The sequence below is a fragment of the Hippocampus bargibanti genome, linkage group LG06 (assembly GCF_051943395.1).
Source record: "Hippocampus bargibanti isolate YZ-2025 linkage group LG06, ASM5194339v1, whole genome shotgun sequence".
NCBI lineage: Eukaryota > Metazoa > Chordata > Actinopteri > Syngnathiformes > Syngnathidae > Hippocampus > Hippocampus bargibanti.
The window spans coordinates 26813760-26837534 of NC_142739.1; the positions used below are offsets into that span (position 1 = coordinate 26813760).

A 23775-nucleotide genomic window follows, 5' to 3' on the forward strand; every position below is an offset into this window, starting at 1 on the left:
TTTTGGGTGAATTTCTGAGGACCTATCTGAAACAGAAATATAGCCTTTAGAATGAAAAACTTGTGAGGACCGGCCAAAATGTCCTCACTTGTCAAAAATGTCCTCACTACGTATGGTATAAAATGTTAGTGGTCCCCACAAGACAAGTTATAAAAACTTGCACACACACACACACACACACACACACACACACACACACACACACACACACACACGCACACACACACACACGCACACACACACACACACACACACACACACACACACACACATATAACCACACGCAGAGCGTGTCATGCACTATTTCCCATCCCAAGAGCAAAATTGTGAGACAAAAGGAAGTGGGTGAGTCGATGGCGGTGGCGGCGGTAGCGGACCGCGGTTGAAAAAGAAGAAGAAGAAGCGAGAAGAAAGGCAAGCGAGATCTTCCCACAGCTGCCTGTCAGGGTTAGATGTGCTTTCAAAGCTTTTTTTTTCATGTTACACCACTTTGAAGATGATGCATTTGATGTTTATCTCACTCCCTTTCGTGGCTGGCTTGTTAGCTGTTAGCTAAATCTCATTAACAACACGATGCAACTTTTCTGATATATGATATATAATATATAAATGGCAGTGAATGAGTTCAAATTGGCAGAAACAAAATCTCAAACAACAGTCATCAGAACAAAAAGGTCCAAAGTATCAAACAAAACCATGAGTAAAACATGACGAAATGAAACAATCCTGGCAGATTGAAACAAACAAACAAACAACGCCGGGAGTCCTTTTAACTCATTCACTGCCAGAAAAGTGCAAAAATGTGTCCACTCCAGTGCCAAGGTTTTTGTCATTGTCACTCAAATTCCAGGACCCACAGAATATTGAGTTTTAGGACTACATAAACATTCAATGCAGTATAAGAAACCATAAACTCTCTATTTTCATCACATAAAAAAAGAGTTAATTCCTAAGTTACATGGGTCTGAAGTTTTCTGACCTTGAAATGAAGGTGAATATACAAAATACAATACAATACATATATATTGGTTTATATTGCAGTTTAACAACAGATGAAGCTGGAAAAAAGTGCTAACATTGGAAAAAAGGGAAATGCTGCCCCCTTTTGGAAAAGAAAAAATATTGCCAGTGGCCATGGCCTGTGCTTTATCGACACCCAGGCATGAAAAAAAAAACAAAACCCAAGCAAATTTGGGAATGGCGCTCTGTGTCATATTTTCAATTCGCAAATAAATTTGTGAATGGCAGTGAATGAGTTAACCTGCCATGCATGTTTTTGGAATGTGGGAGGAAACCAGAGTACCCAGAGAAAAGCCACAGAAAAGCCATAGAAAATATGTTGTGTATCATTTCAAGTATGTTTATAACATCTCAGAAACAGTTTTACTTAAAAACAAAATGGCGGCCCAAAACGTGGCAAAACGCCCAAATCTTGACAAAAATAATCCAATTCACATTTCGACAAAACAACTATTTTCTTTGGTCTCACCTCACCTTTTTTCCCACCCCACCTCACCGTCGTCGCCAATTTCGCCCCCCACCCCCACTCAGCATGGGTGATTCATTTGTCTCTGCCACATGATCGAGCAGGCTCATCGGTGTCCATTTTGCCACAGTGCTTATTTGTTGAGCGACGGGGATTTTATATAAATGCATTTTCCGCGCACTCTTCTTCCAGCATGCCCTTTGTCGTCGAGCAACCCCCCCTACTCACCCCCCTCCCTCAATTATTTATCCTCCCCAATACCCATCCACCATCCTGTCTCTCTCTCTTTTGCTCTCTCATCAGACGGATGTAAGAATAGAACAGGGGAAGCCCTCTCACCTCTCCCTGCATGCAGGCTAATTAGCATATTCATGAGACAGCTCATAAATTATACATGAGATCCGGAGGGGGCGGGGGGTGCGGTACAGAAGAATGTCGAGAAAACGAGACACACAAATTCTCTCACTCAAACTGCCATACGCGTGCACGCAAGCTCAAACACACACACACACACACACACACACACACACACACACACACACACATTCCTGTTTGAATACACACACATTCCTGTTTGAACATTTTGTGAGGACCGGGTAACTCCAAATAAGGGCATAAACAGACACACGCACAGAACATAGTGCACACAGCTTTTTATTTTTGACACATACTAGCACACACCGGAAACAAATTCACACACACACACACACACACACACACACACACACACACACACACACACACACACACACACACACACACACACACACACACACACACATTCTTGTTTGAACACAGACATTCCTGTTTGAACACAGACATTCCTGTTTGAAAGCTTTTGTGAGGTCCAGGTAACTCCAGATAAGGAGTGACACACACACACACACACACACACACACACACACACACACACACACACACACACACACACACACACACACACACACACACACACACACACCATACACACATTCCTGTTTGAACACACACATTCCTGTTTGAACGTTTTTGTGAGGTCCAGGTAACTCCAGATTTGGAGTGACACACACACGCAGACACGCACGCACACACACACACACACACATTCCTGTTTGAACACACACATCACACACACATTCCTGTTTGAAATTGTTGTGAGGACCAGGTAACTCCAGATAAGGAGTGACAAACACACACACACACACACACACACACACACACACACACACACACACACACACACACACACACATCCTTGTGTTCCTCTTTCAATCACACAACACAGACGAAGCCATGCAGACAAGTAATTGGTGAGAAAGAGTGTGTGTGTGGGGCGGGAGGGTGGGCGAGAGGGGGTGGTACAAGGAGACGCCATGCGCAACATCCAGAGAGCGAAAGAAAAGAAGGGATGAAAAATGTGTGCGGTAGGTAACACACAAATCCACTTTCGGAGCTGCAGGTAAGGTTAATGCAATGAGGGTCAAGGCTAAAAGGAAACGTAGGAGAGAAGGTCAGCATCTTGGCCTGCAAGATGGCGGTCCAACCGATGGTGGTTTCACTGCATGGTAGATTCAGTTCATATGATTTATGTTAGAATAATACTGCATTATGTTGTGGATTATTTGCTAGATCGGTGCATGTATGTGTGTGTGTGTGTGTCACTCCTTATCTGGAGTTACCCGGTCCTCACAAAAATATCAAACAGGAATGTGTGAGTTCAAACAGGAATGTGTGTGATATATATATATATATATATATATATATATATATATATATATATATATATATATATATATATATATATATATATATATATATATGCGTGTGTGTGTGTGTGTGTGTGTGTGTGTGTGTGTGTGTGTGTGCGTGTATGTGTGTCTGTTTATGCCCTTATTTGGAGTTACCCGGTCCTCACAAAATGTTCAAACTGGAATGTGTGTGTATTCAAACAGGAATGCGTGTGCTTGTGTGTGTGTTCGTGTATCAGTCCTTATCTGGAGTTACCCGGTACTCACAAATATGTCAAACAGGAATGTGTGTGTGTTCAAACAGGAATTTGTGTGTGTGTGCGCACATGTGTGCATTTGTATGCATGTGTGTGTGTTTATGTGTGAGAGTCACTCCTTATCTGGAGTTACCTGGTCCTCACAAAAATGTCAAACAGGAATATGTGTGTGATATGTTACGTGTGTGTGTGTGGGTGGGTGTGTCAACTTCTTATCTGGAGTTACCCGGTCCTCACAAAAATGTCAAACAGGAATGTGTGTTTGTGATGTGTGATGTGTGTGTGTGTGTGTGTCCGCACTCCCATCCACCGTGGGTGGGTGGGCAGGAACTAATATCAGATTACGAATGTAAATTGGCTGAGTGTCTCACTCTCTCTCATTATCGCTAATAAAGGAGAGGCCTAGCGAGCCGTCCCCCCCCCCCCCCTACATCCCCCCACCAAAGTGGAAAAAGAGGAGGTTCGAAGGCCAAATCACAAATCTTGGACGTTAATCGCTGTTTCTGTGAAGTGAATGCGCAAAAAAAAATTCTACCCCCCACCCTCCGCCACCTTCCGCAGACAAAAGAAAAACGTACGCCATATCGCAACAGACGAGTTGTACGAACGGCTGGTTAGACGGCGTCAAGGACACCGACGGATAACGCAACCTTTTCGCTGCGAGGACATCACATGCAAGGCAACTCGCGCTTGGCCTTGCCAACCCGGTCGACACGAAACAGTGTTGCTTATTGAGCATCTCGCCTCCGATACGACACAGCGTAAAAGAAAGCTAAAAGCTAACACAATTAACATGGAGGAGCAGGGTGTATTTGACAAATTGTATTCAATGAAGTCGGCAGGAACAAAATCATGTTACATACATTTGAGGATGATGCATTTGATGCTTATCTCACTCCCTTTTGTGGCTAACTTGTTAGCTATTAGCTAAATCTCACTAACAACACGATCCAACTTTTCTGATTTTCCTGATATACAATATATAATAAATGACAGTAAATGAGTTAAAGTTGGCGGGAACAAAATCTCAAACAACAAAGTCATCACAACAAAAATGTCCAAAGTAGCAAACAAAACCAATTGTAAAACATGACGAAACGAAACAAACCTGACAGGGTGAAACAAACAATGAATGGTCGCACGGGGAGTCCTGTTAACTCATTCACTGCCAAATGTGCAAAAAAAACGTGTCCACTCCAGTGCCAGGGTTTTTGTCATTGTCACTTGAATTCCAGGAGCCACAGAATATTGACTTTTAGGGCTACATAAACATCAAATGCAGCGTAAGAAACCTCTCTTCTTTCATCAGAAACAAAGAGTTAATTCTTAGGTCTGACCAGTGCTTTATCGGCAACCCCCGCAAGAAAAACCAAAACCTGAACAAAATGGGGAATGGCGCTCGACGTCATGATTTTCAATTCCAGAATAAATTCGGGAATTGCAGTGAATGAGTTAAAAAAGTCCACTGATCGCTCATGATGCTGATATTTACCTCACACATTTTCCACTCCAGTGCCAGGGTTTTTGTCATTGTCACTCGAATTCCAGGACCCACAGAATATTGAGTTTTAGGACTACATGAACATTAAATGCAGCGTCAGAAACCTAAGCCTAAACTTAAAAAATGAGTTAATTCCTAAATTATATAGGTCTGGAGTTATATGAGCTTGAAATGGGGGTGGCTGTCCAAAATACAATAATAAAATAAATTTCATTTATAAGCGCCTTTAAAATCTCTCAAGGTCACTTTATACTCATAGGATCGTTTGTTCTGTGGGTGAGCAGTGGCAGCCACACGCGCCGGCGTTCACTCAACCTGGTAGTAACTCAAATAGATAGTAAGCTAGCTTGCTAACAAATAGATAGCAAATAACAACAACAATAATGCAATACATATTGGTTTATATAGCGCTGAAGCTGGAGCAAAACGCGAATATGGACAAAAGGGAAATTCTGCCCCCTAGTGGAAAGAAAAAAATACATTGCCAGAGGCCATGGCCAACGCTTTCCTGGCACCCAAGCATGAAAAAACAAAACCCAAACTAATTCAGGAATGGCGCTCTCCGTCATATTTTCAATTCCCGAATAAAATTGTGAATGGCAGTGAATTACTAAAATATTACTCTCCCCGATTATATTCTTTATCCTCTGTAAGGAGCTGAGATGAGCTGTGAGTAACTTTCATTGGGTATAATATTTATTTATTTTTTTTACACCATGAAAAACACCATTGATTACACAGCCATTGATTAAAATGACCAACACCTTCGCTGCAGCATGCGGGGCCCGACACCACCACCCGTTGGTCACAAACAAAGCGACTTTTTATTGGCGGAAATTACCGGAAGCTAATCTACGAAAGGTACCATGAAGGCCGCCAGGCTACGATTAGCGACAATTTTTTGTTTTTCTGTCTAATATTGATCAAGAGGACATTGACGTCGTGTAGAAGAATCAAAGCGATCCATGAAACGACAACATGCTTTTGTCCGTCCGTTCGTCCGTTCGTCTCAACTGCTCTCGCCATTGGCCGCGTAATTACACGGCGTCCATTATTCCCGGCTGACATTTCTGCCGCGTTAATCACGGCCACTTTGCCGCCGCAAAAGGGGGTCAGAGTGTGAGCGCCCAAAGCGGCAGTGAAGCGTCTGCTAGCATGCATTAGCTTCATTCCATTCATTCATGCGCCACTCAAAGTGCGGTTGCGATGAAGCGGAAGTAATCCCGGGAAAATGGCTAATTTTTTTTTACCAGAAGTATCGTCCATCAGCAGATCGAGACAGAGTGGAACTTGAGGATAAAAATAACAAATTAACATATAAAGTAATAATAATAATAATAATAATAATAATAATAATAATAATCCATTTCATTTCTAAGGGCCTTTCAAAACTCTCAAGGTCACTTTACAGTCACAGGATAAGTTTTTCTGCAGGTGAGCAGCGGCAGCCACACGCACTCAACCCCGAATAACTGGAATAGATAGAAAGCTAGCTAGCTAGCCAATCGATAACCAACAGATACCTAGTTAGATAGCCAGCCAACTAGATAGTGAATAGATAGCTAGCTAGCCAGCCAGAGCTAATAAATAGCAAATAGCTAGCAAATGATAATACTACTACTACTAGTAATAAAAAAGCTAGGTAGCTAGCTAGACAGCCAGCTAGGTAGCAACAGTTGAAGGGATTGGAGGGTGGCTTTATTTACTCAGATGTTTAGAAACGTCTGGAAAAAATAAAAAATAAAAATTGTAAGTTGAGATGCATTTTACATGGAAATGCCCAAATCCGTTCCATGCTTCCCCCAAATTTGGACGTAAACGTTGCACTAAAATATGCAACAAATATATATTACAAATACATTATGGCTTCAAATGACTTCTACTGAGCGTATTTTACAAAGATTCCACCGCATATAGTTTTACGTTTTAAGACTCGCGCTGAATATTCAGGAAGTCTTGTTTTTGAGTTGGTGACGAGTCCGTACGTGACGTCACTGAAGGAACGCCCCTGACCGAAAAAAAGGACACATGGTAGCAGTCCTTCCATCACGTCAATGCTTGTTTGGTCTGAAAACCTCATGTTGCACCAGAAAGAGCCAGAAGAGGGCGTCCAAGCTCCATGTAAGGAATTTATCAGCCTGTGGAAACAGGCTGATTAATTCCTCACAGGAGCTCGGACGCCATTTTCTGCCTCTTTTTGGGTGAGACATTTGCCCCCAATGTTGCCTCAAAATGGCACGGAATAAATTCTTTAATCGATTGCAAACATGTATGCTTTCTTCTTCAGAACTATTTGAATCATATTCATAACTGTGTAACAAGAAAGCCTATACTCCGAATCTGAAGCCATTGTTTTGATTCTCCAGCAATGCAAGACGTCTTGGCGTGACGTCACGAACTGGGGGCGGGACTTTCTGAAAATGCCCAATTCGCAGCTAAATTTTTTTGCAGATTTGGATACTTTATGTCAATTTTATTGGTGTTTTGCATTTGAATAAAAATATCATGCTGCGTGTTTTGATTATTTTAGATGCTATATTATTTATACATATATAGATATTTTTTATATATTTTTCTGATGTCAGTCAGGAAACAAAAAATTGACGTCGGTTGTCCTTTAAGCGGTTGTTAAACGCATTATGTCTGTATTGTATTTTGTACAGCTGCCCCCATTTCAAATTCAGATAACTACAGACCCATATAATTTAGGAATTAACTCTTTTTTTCCCTGATGAAAGAAGAGGTTTATCATGCTGAATTGAATGTTTATGTAGTCCTAAAACTCAATATCATGTGGGTGCTGGAATTTGTGTGAATGACAAAAAAAACCCTGGCACTGGAGTGGACACGTTTTTGCCCATCGTTTGGCAGTGAATCAGTTCATTTTATAACATCGAAATTTGTTTGGTAACTAGAGGCAATATTTTCCCGCTGAGGCTTTTCCTAACTTGAACATTTGGTATGAATAAACGTTAAAGCCCAAGTAAGGTGACCCGTCTTGGCCTTGGAGGCTCTTTGCCGTGCCCTTGTATGTCTCGCAACGTGGCTGGCGTCTGCTCGCGCCCCACTTCAGTACAGTGCGGTCTGCTGTCTTTTATTTGGACTTTAATGACCTATAAAGGGACTGTTACTTTTTAAATAAACCATAAAACATGGGTCATAAAAGGGGAGTGCACCACTGGGCACAGGCCAAGTTGGGCGAGTCGAACGCGTCTCAGCGCGGCGACGCTTTGCCGCGCGCGCAACACGGCAGGCGGCGAATCGTGACGGCAACACACAAGCGGCGGCGGTGGTGGTTCGTGCGCAAATCCAAGCCGGACGAGCGGTGGGTGACCTTGATGAAAGAAGAGATCAGGATCTTAATTGTTAAAAGGCGGCGAGGTTTTCATCTTGAGCCAGATCGGAGATGTAAGGGGCAGAATTCAAAATGGGATTTTCCACCCATAAAGACCAAAAGGGCAATCTGGATCTGGTTTGGGTGTAAAACCTGCTCTGACACGACACCTCGAGATTGGGCACGCACACAGCGCGTGATGTTGGAGGACATATTAAAAGATCAAATACATTTGGTGGGAAATAAAGTCTGAATAAAATTAGGGAAAAATCACATTAAAAAAAGAAAAAGAAAAATTAAGCGGTACGGAAAATGGAATGGAATGGAAACAGACACTTTTATATGTGCCAAAAAGTCATGTTACAAGAATAAAGTTGTACATTAAAAGACATTTTTTGGGGGGGGAAATATAAATATAAATATAAATATAAATATAAATATAAATATAAATATAAATATAAACAAATAATATATATAAAAGACTTTTTCGGCAGATATAGTATAAGTAAGAAGTAATAAGTGTTTTCACGTGACTTTTTCCGTGTTTTCTTAAGACTATATACAGTATATATACACATATATACATTTATATATACACACATATATATATACATGTATATACATATATATACACGTATACACACACACACACATATATATATATATACACGTATATACATATATATATACACGTATATATATATATATATATATATATATATACACACATATATATATATATACACGTATATACATATATATATGTATGTAAATTAGAAGGAAAACTACATAAATAACGTGATGGTGAATCATTGATGTCGCAGTCAATTGCAGTAACACACATGAATAAGGTGTAAGGTGTATATAATATATATATATATAGCATATATATATATATATATAAGGATATATATATATATATATATATATATATATATATATATATATATATATATATATATATATATATGCTGTCATGGAAATATCAAATGAAAAAATAAATTAAACAGTTAGATGCATTTAGTGATTTGTACTTTAAAGTTCTTGTCCATTTAACTTCACCGTTTTAGGATTGTTTTCAAAATCGCTGAATTTTCACATTTACCGTTCAAATACGAAGTCGAGACGAGCGGTGACGTCAGTGCCTCACCAGCCATGAACCTCACCGCACGTCACTGATATATATATATATATATATATATATCCAAAATGCATTGTGTGTCGCTTTCTCGGTCTGGGGCGATCCCTCCGTGACGTCACTTAGGGCAAGGGTATCCAAAGTCAGTCAGTTTTCCAACTCACCCAGGAGCAACGCACCTGATTCAAATGATCAGCTCATCAGGCAGCTGTAACGCGGCATCAAAATGGCTCTCGAGGACCGACTTTGGACACCCCTGACTTAGGGGATCGTCATCAACTCGAAAACAAGACTTCCTGAACATTCAGCGCAAGTCTTAAAACGTAAAATATAGCTATATGCGGTGGAATCTTTGTAAAATGCGCTCAGTCATTTGAAGTGAGTTTACAAATTATGGACACAACTTGTCCGGAGGTGTCTGTTGTCCTTTAAGCACATTAGCGTAGCGGGCGTGTCTATTCCAGCTGCGCAAGGGTCCAAACCAAAGTGGACTATTGGTGCCATTGTCTTAAACAAAACAAAAACAAACAAACCCTGATCGCAATCACTGGCCTCTGCGCGATCCCGCGAGCACATAAAGACACAGCGGAGCGAATAATCACCTCCCTGGTGGAGGTAAGAAACATCTTTACGGTGCCTTGTATCTCCAAAGACTCTTTTATATTCCCCCAACTGACAGCGGAAGCTTATGAAGACGCGGAGAAGCACGGGCGAGGCAGGTTCAACCAAGCGCCCGTGACAGTAATATATGAGCCTTAATAGGTGCATGCTGCTGGTATCTGCGGGAGGTGTAATTTCAGTAATACTTGTGACAGGGAGGAGGGCAAAAAAAAAAAAGGCGTTGAGGAAACAGTAAAGCGGCTGTCTCAAGTCAGGAGAGAAGAAGTATTTGCAGCGTGCATATTTACGGCTTCGTTAAGATCAAGTGCGTGGGTGCGAGTCAATGCTCCCTGTCGCCCTCCTCCGCCGCCACCCCGAGCTCAGGAAGACATTTAAAAACATGTATATATACAGTGATACCTCGGATTATGAACTTAATTGGTAAGTGTGTGTAAGGCGAAAAGTGTGTCTTCCAAACATTATTTTCCTATGAGAAACCATTAAAAATGAGAATAATCCGTTCCCAGGTCCCATAAAACATAATTTTCTACTAAATAAGCCTTAAAGGACAACCGACGCCTCCGGACAAGTTGTGTCCATAATTTGTAATATTGCTTCAAATGACTTCTATTGAGCGTATTTTACAAAGATTACACCACATATTGCTATATTTTACATTTTAAGACTCGCGTTGAATATTCCGGAAGTCTTGTTTTTGAGTTGGTGACGAGTCCTCACCCTACGTCACTGAAGGAACGCCCCTGACTGAGAAAGGACATACCTTGCATCATCTCAATGCATTTTGCGGTACTTTGTTTGGTCTGAAAACATCGTGTTGATGGCGAAATTAGATATTCGCTGACAAAAATTCCAAGGTGAAAAATCAACCAATTTCCAACGGAGCTCTGGCGCCATCTTGTGCATTTCCTGTGACGCTACACATCAGTCTTGATGACTCAAAATGACCCGGAAGACCTTCTTTAATCGATTGCAAACATTTATGCTTTCCTCTTCAGAACTATTTGAATCATATTCATAACTGGATGCGTAACAAGAAAGCATATTCTCCGAATGTGAAGCCATTGTTTTGATTCTCCAGCAATGCAAGACGTCTTGGCGTGACGTCACGAACTGGGGGCGGGACTTTCTGAAAACGGCCAATACGCAGCTCAATTTTTTTGCAGATTTTGGACACTTTAAGTCAATTTTTATTGGTGTTTTGCATTTGACTAAAAATATCAGCCTGCGTGTTTTGGGTATTTTAGATGCTATAAAACGTTTTTCTGATGTCAGTTAGGAAACAAAAAAGTGATGTCGGTTGTCCTTTAAAGGACAACCGACACAGTCAGAAAAACGTTTTATAGCATCTATATATATATATATATAGAGAGAGAGAGAGAGAGAAAGAGAAATAGATAGATAGATAGATAGATAGATAGATAGATAGATAGATAGATAGATAGATAGATAGATAGATAGATAGATAGATAGATAGATAGATAGATAGATAGATCATTTTTAAAAATTAAAAAAAGAATAATTGCCATCTTGAGAACGAGTATAACAGCGTTGCTCAAGCACGGCTTCAAACGGGGCTCAGTGAGGAACAGAGAGCAAATCTTAGCACGCCGCGTTTAGGACATCAAACAGGCCGCAATCAAGAACTTCGCAGCAGGGGGGGGGGGGGGGGGGATGTTGCCGACGGGGGGGGGGGGGGCTCATTTCCTTTGACGCTTATGCGCTTCTTTTCCCATAAGAAGTTTAACTGGCGCATGGATCGGGGTACGGGGATGCGAGGTGAGGATAGATGATTATTTTATTTTATTATTATTATTTTTTTTTGGGGGGGGGGGGGTCTGGGGGTCACAAATTAAAACCGCATTTGCCATGTTTCAGCGACGACGCGATGGAAAGTGACAAGATCGTAATATGTGCAAATTTTATAAACTATCATGGGGAAAAAATGTCAGATTTGGGAATTAAAATGTCTTCTTGTATGCTGAATTCACCCCCCCTCCTCTTTCCTGTCATTTTTTGCCAACTGCAAACGTGAGTTGTAAGAGGTTTACACCGCCTGAAATGTTTCAACACAACATGTAATAGCTTGCCAAGCGACGCAGGCGCTGGTATACAAAATGCAAAGCTAGCCAAGTTCCCCAACTTTGGAATCGATTCCCCCCCCGCCCCCCCAAACAGAGCTCCCTCCCGCCCTCACGAGCACAGCTCGGCTTTGCGCAAATCTTCTATTTCTTGCTAACTAAAAGAATAAGGTGGTGTTCATTGGCTATTAGTTATTTATTAGCTAGCTAATCTCGCTAGCTAGCTGGCTACCTTGCTACATAGCTATTTTCTATTTGCAAACTAGCTATCTCGCCGACTACCTAACTATCTATCTATCTAGCTAGCTATCAGTTATCTATCAGCCAGCTAGCTAACTTTCTATCTACTGTATTTGTTTTTTCCACATTAGTGCTTTGTTACGGCTTTAGCTATTGTTAAAGCGCTACATAAATCACTACATATTGTATTTTGTACTGCCGCCCCCATTTCAAGCTCATATAACTCCAAACCAATATTATTTAGGAATTAACTTTCATTCTGATGAAAGAAGAGAGTCTAAGGTTTCTTATGGTGAATTGAATGTTTATGTAGTTCTAAAAGTCAATATTCTGTGGGTGTTGGAATTTGAGTGACAATGACAAAAACCCTGGCACTGGAGTGGACACATTTTTGCACATCGTCTGTCATTGAATGAGTTAAAGGAGCGGTCACTATTTTAAAAAATATATTCCCTTTTTTCCATGTTTGTGTTTTGTTCCAGCTTCGGCCATTGTTAAAGCGCCATATAAACCGATATGTACATATGTATTGTATTGTATTTTGGACACCCACCCTCATTTCAAGCTCAGATAACTCCAGACCCATATAACTTAGGAATGAACATTTTTCCTAGGAAAGAAGAGAGTCTAAGGTTTCTCACGCTGCATTGAATGTTTATGTCGTCCTAAAACTCAATATTATGTGAGTGCTGGAATGTGAGTGACAATGACAAAAACCCTGGCACTGGAATGGACACATTTTTTGCACATCGCCTGGCAGTCAATGAGTTAATAGCTGTCAAATTTTTCCCTTGGCCCAAAAAAAAAAAAGTAGTTTGATCGTATTCATTTTATTTAGTAGTTCTAGAATAAAGTTGAAACTTGAAATAGACTTATCGTTTTTTTTTGTAGACAAATGTGTATAATTGGCAAAAAAATAAATAATAATAATAATAATAATAATAATAATAATAATAATAATAAATAATTGAGGTGATACCAGAGCAAGTGAGGCAATCAGGCCAGTCGTTAGTCAGGACAATAGGAACAATCAGTGGAGCCGCAGGGAGTGGTCCTCTGCTCCTCCCAACCTGAGAGCAGGGACCAATCATAGCAGAGTCCGGCACCGCCACGTCTGGACAGAAGGGATATATATACAGTAAAGTCTCGTTATATCGATATTCTCGGTAGTCGGAAAAAATATCGATATAACCAGACTATCGATATATCCGATCCTGCGGCAGGTAAATTTTCTCCTTGCGTTCATAGAAATAGTATCGTAATAAGCAGTACTATCGATATAACCGATATTGATATAACGAGACTTTACTGTATATAGGGCCAAAAGTACCAGTAAGACTTTAGTTTGCTGACGAAGCTTCTTGGATAAGAAGCGAAACATCCGACACCTGCTATGAAGTACAGATGACGGCTGAAGAAACCTTTTCATCAATAATAAAAAAAATATATAAAAATTATAAACATTTTATCAAGAAACGCAACATTAAAAAAATGGTATGTACATATAGGGCAAGAGCTACCGGCAATTTTTTGTTCGCTGATGAAGCTTTTCGGATGAGGAGCAAAACGTGCAACACCTTCAAAGAAGTACAGATGACGGCTTTTGTAACTTTTTCATTGATTTTTTTGGTCTTCACGTGTTAAAATATGAAGACCAAAAAAACTTTAAAACAAATGCTTTGTGCTTATGATGCTAACATTTACCGCAACTTTTTTTTTTTTTTTTTTTTTTTTTAAATCGGCAATGCATTGTCACCAGCGATTTTATTGTGACCCGCTTTCAAAGTAGGAGGGACGTGGAACTAAAAAATGCAGACAAAACACAAAATCAAGCGCTTTCCCGACGCCGACCGACTTGCTTTTGAATCGTTAAAGCTTTTCCGGGAGACGCCGTGACAAGCGGCAATGAAGTTTGCTCTGATCCCACCCCCCACGTCACACCAACCCACCCCCCCCCCTTCTCATTCGAATCTTAACTTTTGCATGACAAAAGATCACCTCCTGCTTCCGCATGTCACCTTTCGCCATCTTTTCACCTGTGATCCCCCCCCCCTCCATTCCTCGGGCATCTTTCTTTTCATCACCCGCCTTTTTTTTCCCTTCGCCTCCTTTTGTCCTTGATTACCTGGCGGTGAGCTCCCATCCTGCGTCTCCTCTCGCTACAGCCGCTAATGGACTATTTGCATGCAAATGGCGGCGCCAGGAGAGATTAAGACAGTGCTGGCTGAGGAGAAAGCGTGGAAAAGGAAGGAAGGAAAGGAGGAAAAAAAAGGAGGAAGGCCAAAGGAGGCAGATTTTCATTGAAGTGGCTGGGAAGGAAGCTCAAAAAAAAAAAGGCGGATGAAAGGCAAGGACGCGTACGCTCGAAGCTTTCTTTCCCTCGGCTTCTTCTGAAGGTCCGCGCCTGATTGTCTTGGCGAATAAGCTATTATTGACAGTTATCTACGGGGCATGAAAGTGTCGGCGAGGCGACGCTCAAAGTCTGCGAAGGGGGGACGGAGGAGGGAAGAAGAAAAAAAAAAAAAAAAAAAAAAAAAAAAAAGTTTGAATGTCAGAGCTTCTGTATTTGCATGTTTATGTGCGCCTAACTAGCTTAGCTCTGAACTCAAGGGGGGGGGGGAGATAGGGGAGGGCACTGCGGCATCTCCATTTCTGAAAAATTAAAGCATGAGACCAAAAGGTTTTTTGTCTGGAGAGAGAAGCCTGCGCGGGCCCCGACGCCCCACCCCCCACCCCCCCATACCCTTCATCCCTCCTCCTTCCTCCAAATAAATAAGAATTTTTGATTACAGTAATCAGGTCCATTAATAATGCAGACGCTGTGATGATGCAGAGGAGATGAAAGATGGCTCTTCTCAACCTTTCTGTGTTAGGAGCGAGGGGAGATGCCAGCTCGCGAACGAGCACGCGCCCACAAGCCCGCAAGTGCGCCTCGACGTCGAACGGCAACAACAGTTCGGAACTTTCACCATTGATTGTAGTTACTACTGACTAGAACGACCTAATACAATTACTACACGATACTAAACAACGCACAATTTAAAAAGCAAGCGTATGTGGGTAACCCGGGGATTGCGCAGGTCGCCGCAACTACGTCACCGGCAAGAAAAATGGCGGAATGGACAACTTTTTTTTAATCGTATATCGTGCATGGATTGTAATTCCGTGTTCCGGATATCGGAATTTCCATTGTAGGGAATCGGTTTTTGCTATAATTTAGTGGGTTTTTTTTCCCAAAAAAATAAAAAATAATAATAATACAGTCATACCTCAGTTTACGAACAGCCTTTGCTAACGAACTTTTCGTCCTACGAATGTTAACTTCACGAGAATTTAATCTTGGCATACAAACTATTTTTCGGGATACACACGAAGCGCAACAATGAGTGATGTGTCGTTTGTGAACGAGCCCATTCTCCAAACAAGGAAATGGGTGCGGAATTTTTTTTTGTCCTCTATTCCCCGCCCCCAGTCTTAGTTAAAGCGGAGCGGATTATTCTCATTTTTAATGGTTTCTTATGGGAAATTACACACACTTTCTGGGAACAAATTAAGTTCGTAAACCGGTATATAACTGTATATACTGTGTGTGTGTGTGTGCATATACAGTAAAGTCTCGTTATATTGATATCGGATATATCGATAGTCCCGGTTATATCGATATTTTTTCGGACTCCCTTGAATATCGATATAACGAGACTTTACTGTATATATATATATATATATATATATATATATATATATATATATATATATATATATATATATATATATATATATATATATATACACAGACACTCAAACTCAGGCACACACCAGTTTAACGAAGCGAAATAAAATACTGTGTGAGCAGTAATCCCACAAAATTCTGGAAGAAGAAGAAAAAAAAACGAATAAATATACAGTATATGACGGACGGATTGTTGGACAGACAACCCTTTCCTAATACGGATAAATACATAAGATGGTCAACTAGTTGGACAGACAGACAATTTAAGCTCGGGGATGTTGCCTGATGAAGGCCTACCAAAATAAAATAAATAAACAAATAAATAAATAAATAAATACATACATACATACATACATACATACATACATACATGCATAAATACATTTGGGCTTGTTTTTTTTTCCTGCAAATCTGTCAAAGACCTCAGCCCGCTTGGAGAGTTGTGAATTGGCTTTGCAGCGTTTGATTATTCTCATTGCCACTTTTCAGAAAGCCCCCCCACTCTCTCCTTTCCGTCATAACGCACACACATAATTATAACATATTACATCCCTCACCTCTCTCTCTCTCTCTCTCTCTCTCTCTCTCTCTCTCTCTCTCTCTCTCTCTCTCTCTCTCTCTCTCTCTCTCTCTCTCTCTCTCTCTCTCTCACTTGATACTCCCCCTTTTCTCTGGCTTTGGCACACATGTACGCACAGAAGCAGGAGTACACCTCTCCTTCCCTGAGGCTGGCTTGGCAGCGGGCCAGCCAAGAGGAGAGAATGCATAAAGAGCTATTGTGGCTGTTGTCGTTAATCAGCCTGTATGCTTTCTGACAGCAGCGTGCGAGAAAGCAAGACCATCTCTCTTTCGCTCTCTCTCTCTCTCTCTCTCTCTCTCTCTCTCTCTCTCTCTCTCTCTCTCTCTCTCTCTCTCTCTCTCTCTCTCTCTCTCTCTCTCTCTCTCTCTCTCTCTCTCTCTCTCTCTCTCTCTCCCGCAGGCTGACCGTACAGCTCTCCATTAAGGCCGCGCCGGCCAGACAGCCCGACTCCAGCTGCAAAAACGCGCAAGTGTAATGGCACACAATATCGAAAAGGGGGAGGCGGCGGGGGAGGATGGCGGCGTGTAGCGCCAGGGTGGGAGAAACTGCACGTCCAGGGCAAAGGGGGTTCAAGAGGGATGTGTGTCACTGGATCGGGTCGGGCCTTGTGAGAACATGCATGTTCGCAAAAGTGATATCACCATGTGTGTCATTCCTGCTGGCCGGGAGAACCCAGTGAGTGGGTATGAGGTATGAGAGAGATGATGGACTGTCTATGTCAGGGGTGTCAAGGTCATTTTTTTGCGGCAGGCCACATTGTCGTTACGGTTTCCTCTCGAGGGCCGTTATGAATTTGGGGAACCCATTAGAATGTTTAAATCCCTTCAAATATTACATATAGAGCACATAGCAAATTAATGAATAACTCGTTTTCAAATCTGAAGTCAAGAATAATGACTTTTATTGTGGTTGACACCCAAAAATATGAAATTTTGGCTCAGATTTTAGCAATCGTCATGGAATTTAACAAGTTTGATTTGCTTTCGCGGGCCGAAAAAAATGACGTGGCGGGCCGGATTTGGCCCGCGGGCCTTGACTTTGACACCTGTGGTCTATGTGGTCACACTGCAACGAAAAAGGCCTATATCTGAAATAAATGACTGTAAAGTGTCCTTGAGAGTTTTGAAAGGCGCTTAGAAATTAAATGTATTATTATTATTATAAATAAATAAATACATAAATAAATACCAAAAACCAATAAATAAATAGATAGACAACCCACCCCCCCCCCCCCCCGTCCTTACAACAGGGACCTATCATAGCAGAGGTCTGGCACCACCATCTCTGGACAGCAGGGATATTTATATATATAGGGCCAAAACTACCAGCAAAATTTTAGTTTTTCTGACGAAGCCTCTTGGATGAGAAGCGAAACGTCCGACACCTTCAAAGAAGTACAGATGGCGGCTAAAGAAACCTTTTCATCGATGGACCACTCCTGTACGACTGAGAGCTGACACAGACGTTTTCCTGAATAGAGTATGTGCGTTCGGCTTGTTACAGGCGGCATCTCGTACAGATGTCGTACTTGAACATCTGTCTTGCTGAATTTCAAAAGCTAAAAAAAAAAACATCAACAACTACTAAAAGTCAAAAAATGGAAGGGGGCCCCGGTAGTGGGTACACCTGCTCCTCGCATGCCGCGACGCACAACACATTGGTATTTTCATCGCCGGCCAGCCACCACCGCCGCCCGCAGAAGCTGCGAGAGGGTAAACTGAGGCGGCCATCTGGAGGCCATCAAGACCACAGTGGGAAAACCGCACGCTAATTTTAGGTCGGCACTGATGACACTTCATTCTGGTCTGTCAAAGCCATTGGAAATTGAACGCTGCATTTTTAATTGATAAAACAGTGCTGAGAGACTCTCATTCTTATTGAAAGGACAACCGACGCCGCTGGACAAGTTGTGTCCGTAATATGTAGAATCACTTCAAATGACTTCTACTGAGCGTATTTTACAAAGATTCCACGGCATATAGCTATATTTTACATTATAAGACGCGCGTTGAATATTCAGGAAGTCTCGTTTTCGAGTTGATGCCTGGACATGACGTCACGTCTGGAAAGCCCTTGACCGAGAAAGCGATACACAATGCATTTTGGGTACTTTGTTTGGTCGGTATACTTCGTTTTTTATGCCATTAAATGAATGAATGAATGAATGAATGAATGAATGAATAAATAAATGATCAGATAAATAAATAAATACATAAAAAATAAATAAAAATAGAAAAACAAATTAACAGATTAATAGATGAACTAACACATGAATAAAAAATTGACGAAATTGCTTTCAATGTATAGTTCTATCTGCTATTTTATTATGTATCATTTTACTGATGGTTTTATTGTTATGTGCTTTGTTTTATTGTTCTTATTGTAAAGTGTCCTTGGGTGTTTTGAAAGGCACTTGAAATAAAATGTATTATTATTTTATTATTATAAATGTATAAATAAGCAAATGCGTATATGAATAAATGCATAAATAAATGCATAAATAAATGCATAAATAAATCCATAAATACATAAACAAATAAATAAATAAATACAAAAAAATAAATAAAAATAGAAAAACAAATTAAGAGATAAATAGAAGAACTAACAGATGAATAAATTAATAAATAAGCAAATGCGTATATGAATAAATACATAAATAAGTGCATAAATAAATTCATAAATAAATTCATAAATGAATGAATAAATAAATGTGAAAATAAACAAAAATAGAAAAACAAATTAACAGATAAATAGATGAACTAACACATGAATAAATGAATAAATAAGTAAATCTGTATATGAATAAATTCATAAATAAATGCATAAATAAAGACATAAATAACAAAAATAAACAAATAAGTAAATAAAAAAATAGATAAATAGATGAATAAATAAATAAATACATAAATAAATAAAAATAGAAAAACAAATTAACAGATAAATAGATGAACTAACACATGAATAAATAAGTAAATGCGTATAGGAATAAATGCATAAATAAATGCATAAATAAATAAAATAAACAAATAATACATAAATAACTAAAATAAACAAATAAATAAATAAATACATAAATACATACATACATACATACATACATACATACATACATACATAAGCAAATGCATCTATAAATAAATGCATAAATAAACATACATGAATAAATACATGGATAAATAAAATAAATAACCATTTGTTTCCCCCCCTTTGCATACATAACTGCTATCCTATTTGGGCGGAATCCACCACCCCACCCCATCCCACTCCCACCTCCCCAAAAAGGGCTGGAATTCTCCGTCATATAACAAAGAGCAACAACCGCTCTGCTAGCTAGCTAGCAGAGCCTCTCTCGTCAAGCGCCACCACTCCGGTCGGCTTGGCATCAAGTACACAGATTGCCGGCGGCACGTCACGCCAACGCCCGCTGAGGCCGCAGATGACGAGGTGACTGGCTCCGTTGTAACATACAGCGCGGGCCGCCGCCCTTCCCTCCTTTGTGCTAATCACCTTCAATCTGTCTCCCGTCCTTATTACCTCACCTGTCTCCCCCCTAGCACTGCTCCCTCCCTCACTTCTACCACCCAACCTCACTACATCAGCTTTTCCACTCCAGCTAGTCAAATGCGGCCATTACTCGCTTCGTCGGGCCGTTTTTTTTTTTTTCGATGTAGCGTAAAGCAGTCGTTGACACCGAAATGTGATAGCGGGCGGGCCTATCAGACGTCGGCGTTTGTTAGCTTGCGCGTTGTGTCGTCCCATTTGAGGGGAAAGACACAAGGCTTGTGATCCTAATTGTACCCTCGAAAGTGCAGCCTATCATTTGGCACAATCGGCAAAGACGAGCAGAAAGCCAATCGGCAGACGCATCCAGTGGTACCCAAAATCCCGCGTCAATAATAATAATAATAATAATAATAATAATAAAAATAATAATACATTTAATTGATAAGCGCCTTTCAAAACTCTCATGGTCACTTCACAGTCACAGGATATGTTTTTCTGTGGGTGACCACACTCGCCAGCATTGTAGATGTTGTAGATCAGGGGTGTCAAAGTCATTTTTTGCCGCGGGCCACATTGTTGTTATGGTTTCCTCTCGAGGGCCGTTATGAAATTGGGGAACCCATTAGAATGTTTGAATCCCTTCAAATATTACATATAGAGCACACAGCAAATTAATGAATAACTCGTTTTCAAATCTGAAGTGAAGAATAATGACTTTTATTGTGGTTGACATCCAAAAATATGAAATTTTGGCTCAGATTTTAGCAATCATCATGGAATTTAACAAGTTTGATTTGCTTTCGCGGGCCGAAAAAAAATGATGTGGCGGGCCGGATTTGGCCCGCGGGCCTTGACTTTGACACCTGTGTTGTAGATGAAGTGCGTAACCGTAGCATCTACTGTAGCCCCATGTGGCGTGCCTGATATTATATTTAGAAAACCTTTTTCATTCATTGAAGGTGCCCCTTATACTCTGGTGGGCCTTATATATGGAAAAGGTTTGAAAAGACACCATTCAGAGATCCGATATTGCCTTCCCCAAACTAGCATTGTAGTCAAATAGCCAAGCAGCTAAGGGCATATAAAAGCAAATGCGTAACCCAGGCAGCAGCGTTGCAATTTTTATTTTAATTTTTTGGAATTAACGGGCTTTGGCCTCGTCTGTACGGTTTGCCTGTGATGGGAGAGAGCTGTGAAGACTATAATCAGTGTCAGCTCACACAGCCAGAGCTGACACCACACACTGCGATGCAATATCTTCGCCTCTCACAAACACACATTCTGACTCTGCCTGCGTCACTCTCTCTCTTTCTGTCACACGCATACACAAATACACACATTCCTGTTTCAATGTTTCTGTGAGGTCTGGGTCACTCCAGATAAGGATTGAGGACCACACTTTCTGATAAGTTTAGAGAAGAACAAGTGTCACATTTGAACACTAGGTGTTCCCTTTAACTGGATTTCCCACTTCAACTTCAAAAAAATACATTATAAAAAGTGGACTTGAAACTGAAATAACAGCAGGAGTGAGGTCTCTGAATGGGTACATTCAAAGTCTCCACTCTTGTAATGATTTTGGTTAAAATATCATTTTACTTTTTGGGGGGACGTATTTATTCAGTTGAGTTTTCAAATCAGTTTGTGGTACAAACGTTTCCCTTTCATAAAACACACAATGACACACAAACACACGCATTCATACACGTTCATGTTTCTGTGAGGTCCGGGTAACTCGCTATAAGGAGTAAGGACCACACTTTCTGAAAAAAAAAAATCAATAAAAAGTGGACTTGAAACTGAAATAACAGCAGGGGTGAGGTCTTTGAATGGGTACACTCAAAGTCCCCACTCTAATAGTAAATTTGGTTAAAATATCATTTTACTCTTTTTTTTTTTGGGGGGGGGGGGCTTATTCAGTTGAGTTTTCAAATCAGTTTGTGGTACGAACTTTTTCCACTCATTAAACACACAATCACACACAAACACACATATCCTTGTTTCAACATTTCTGTGAGGTCCGGTAACTCCAGATAAGGAGTGAGGACCACACTTTCTGATAAGTTTAGAGAAGAACTAGTGTTACATTTGAACACTAGATGTCTCCTAACTGCATTTCCCACTTCAACTTCTTAAAAAAAAAAACATAAAAAGTGGACTTGAAACTGAAATAACAGCAGGAGTGGGGTCTCTGAATGGGTACATTCAAAGTCCTCACCACTGCGGTGAATTTGTTTTTTTTTTTTTTTTGGGGGGGGGGGGGGGGCGGGGGGCCGGTTGAGTCAGTTGAGTTTTCAAACTAGTTTGTGCTATGAACTTTTTCCGTTCATGAAACACACACTCAAACACACGCACACACACAAACACACACACAGATGACATTACAGCGAGTGACCAAACACTCAGACATCAGGGCGGAGGGTGCGGACAAAGAGATTGTCATTGGGTGGAGTGTGTATTGCAGTTGTCCCAATATGAGAATGGCGGGATTTGTGTTTTTTGACAGTGGATGTGATTCTCAGTGAATTGTGTATGTGTGTGTATGTGTGTGTGTGTGTGTGTGTGTATGCCTTGCCTTTTATCTGGCTATAGCCTCAGAGCAATTCACAGCCTGTCAGTCACTCTCCAGGACTTGCAGCCAGAGTGAGAGGGGGAAAAATAGAGACAGACGGGAGAAACGTGGAAGGGAGGACAAGGGGGTAGAGGGAGGAGAGGAAGGGAAGAAAAACTGGAGCGGGTGTGGAGACGGGGGAGGGATGTGCGGGGGTTGGAATGCAAGGATGGAGAACATAGAGGCCGTTCACTCCCTTGGGTGCGTTGCGGGGGGGCCCGGTGCTGCCCGCGGGCACAGTTGGCATGCAGCTGGGCACACACGCTGGCGCTCGGACCCCCCCACCCCCATCCCTCACCACCATCCTGCGGCTTCCTGTGTCTCGCCTTGGAGCAGAGGTCGAAGTGTGTGCGTGTGTCTCATCCCCCCCAAAAAAAAAATGCCTTGGTATCCGTTGGCGCTCACGGGGACCATTTGCAGTCACACTTGCATAATGATAATAATAGGGTGAGTCGGTAACGTGTGTGTGTGTGTGTGTGTGTGTGTGTGTGTGTGTGTGTGTGTGTGTGTGTGTATGTGTGTGCACGTTTTCATATGTTAATCTTCATCTCAGCACACCTCCACCCCTCCCAGCCTCAAAGAGAGCACCCACAAGGAGGCCTGCCCGCCCAACGGGTACACCGCAAACCACCGTGGGACAAAAGGTGATGATTGTACCACAACCCCTCTCAATACCCCCCCCCCCCCATATACTCCACTTCTCATTTCCCCCCACAAACCTATCATTAGGTCACATGCCACAGCGTTGGGTATGCTTTTTTTTAACCGCATCTTCCTCCTTTCGTTTTCTAATTTTACATGGCAAATGGAGAGTGGAACGCATAGACCTTCGGATTTAATTTGAGGGTATTTGTAATGTAGTCAGGTGGGAAAAAAAAAGAAAATGTCGCCGAATTTAGTCAATTTTATGACATTGGTTGGGTGCACGAAAAAATGTACAGTTTACGATTTTAATTGGTTCCCAGAAA

The 23775-nt window shown here is 41.1% G+C and overlaps 1 protein-coding gene across 4 annotated transcripts in view; it reads right to left on the reverse strand.

Annotated features, from left to right (window-relative positions):
- Window positions 1–23775, reverse strand: part of LOC148897049 (uncharacterized) — a 121021-nt gene that overhangs the window by 50652 nt on the left and 46594 nt on the right. For 3 of the 4 annotated variants that reach the window (XR_016115234.1, XM_088998177.1, XM_088998178.1), the window contains exon 3: window positions 13362–13496. The exons of the other annotated variant lie outside the window; for it this stretch is intronic. Coding sequence is in view for 2 of the 3 variants with exons in the window: in XM_088998177.1 (XP_088854303.1) it covers window positions 13362–13496 (135 nt within the window). In the remaining variant the exon portion in view is untranslated. The remainder of the gene's footprint in view (window positions 1–13361; window positions 13497–23775) is intronic. 4 annotated transcript variants of the gene reach the window in all.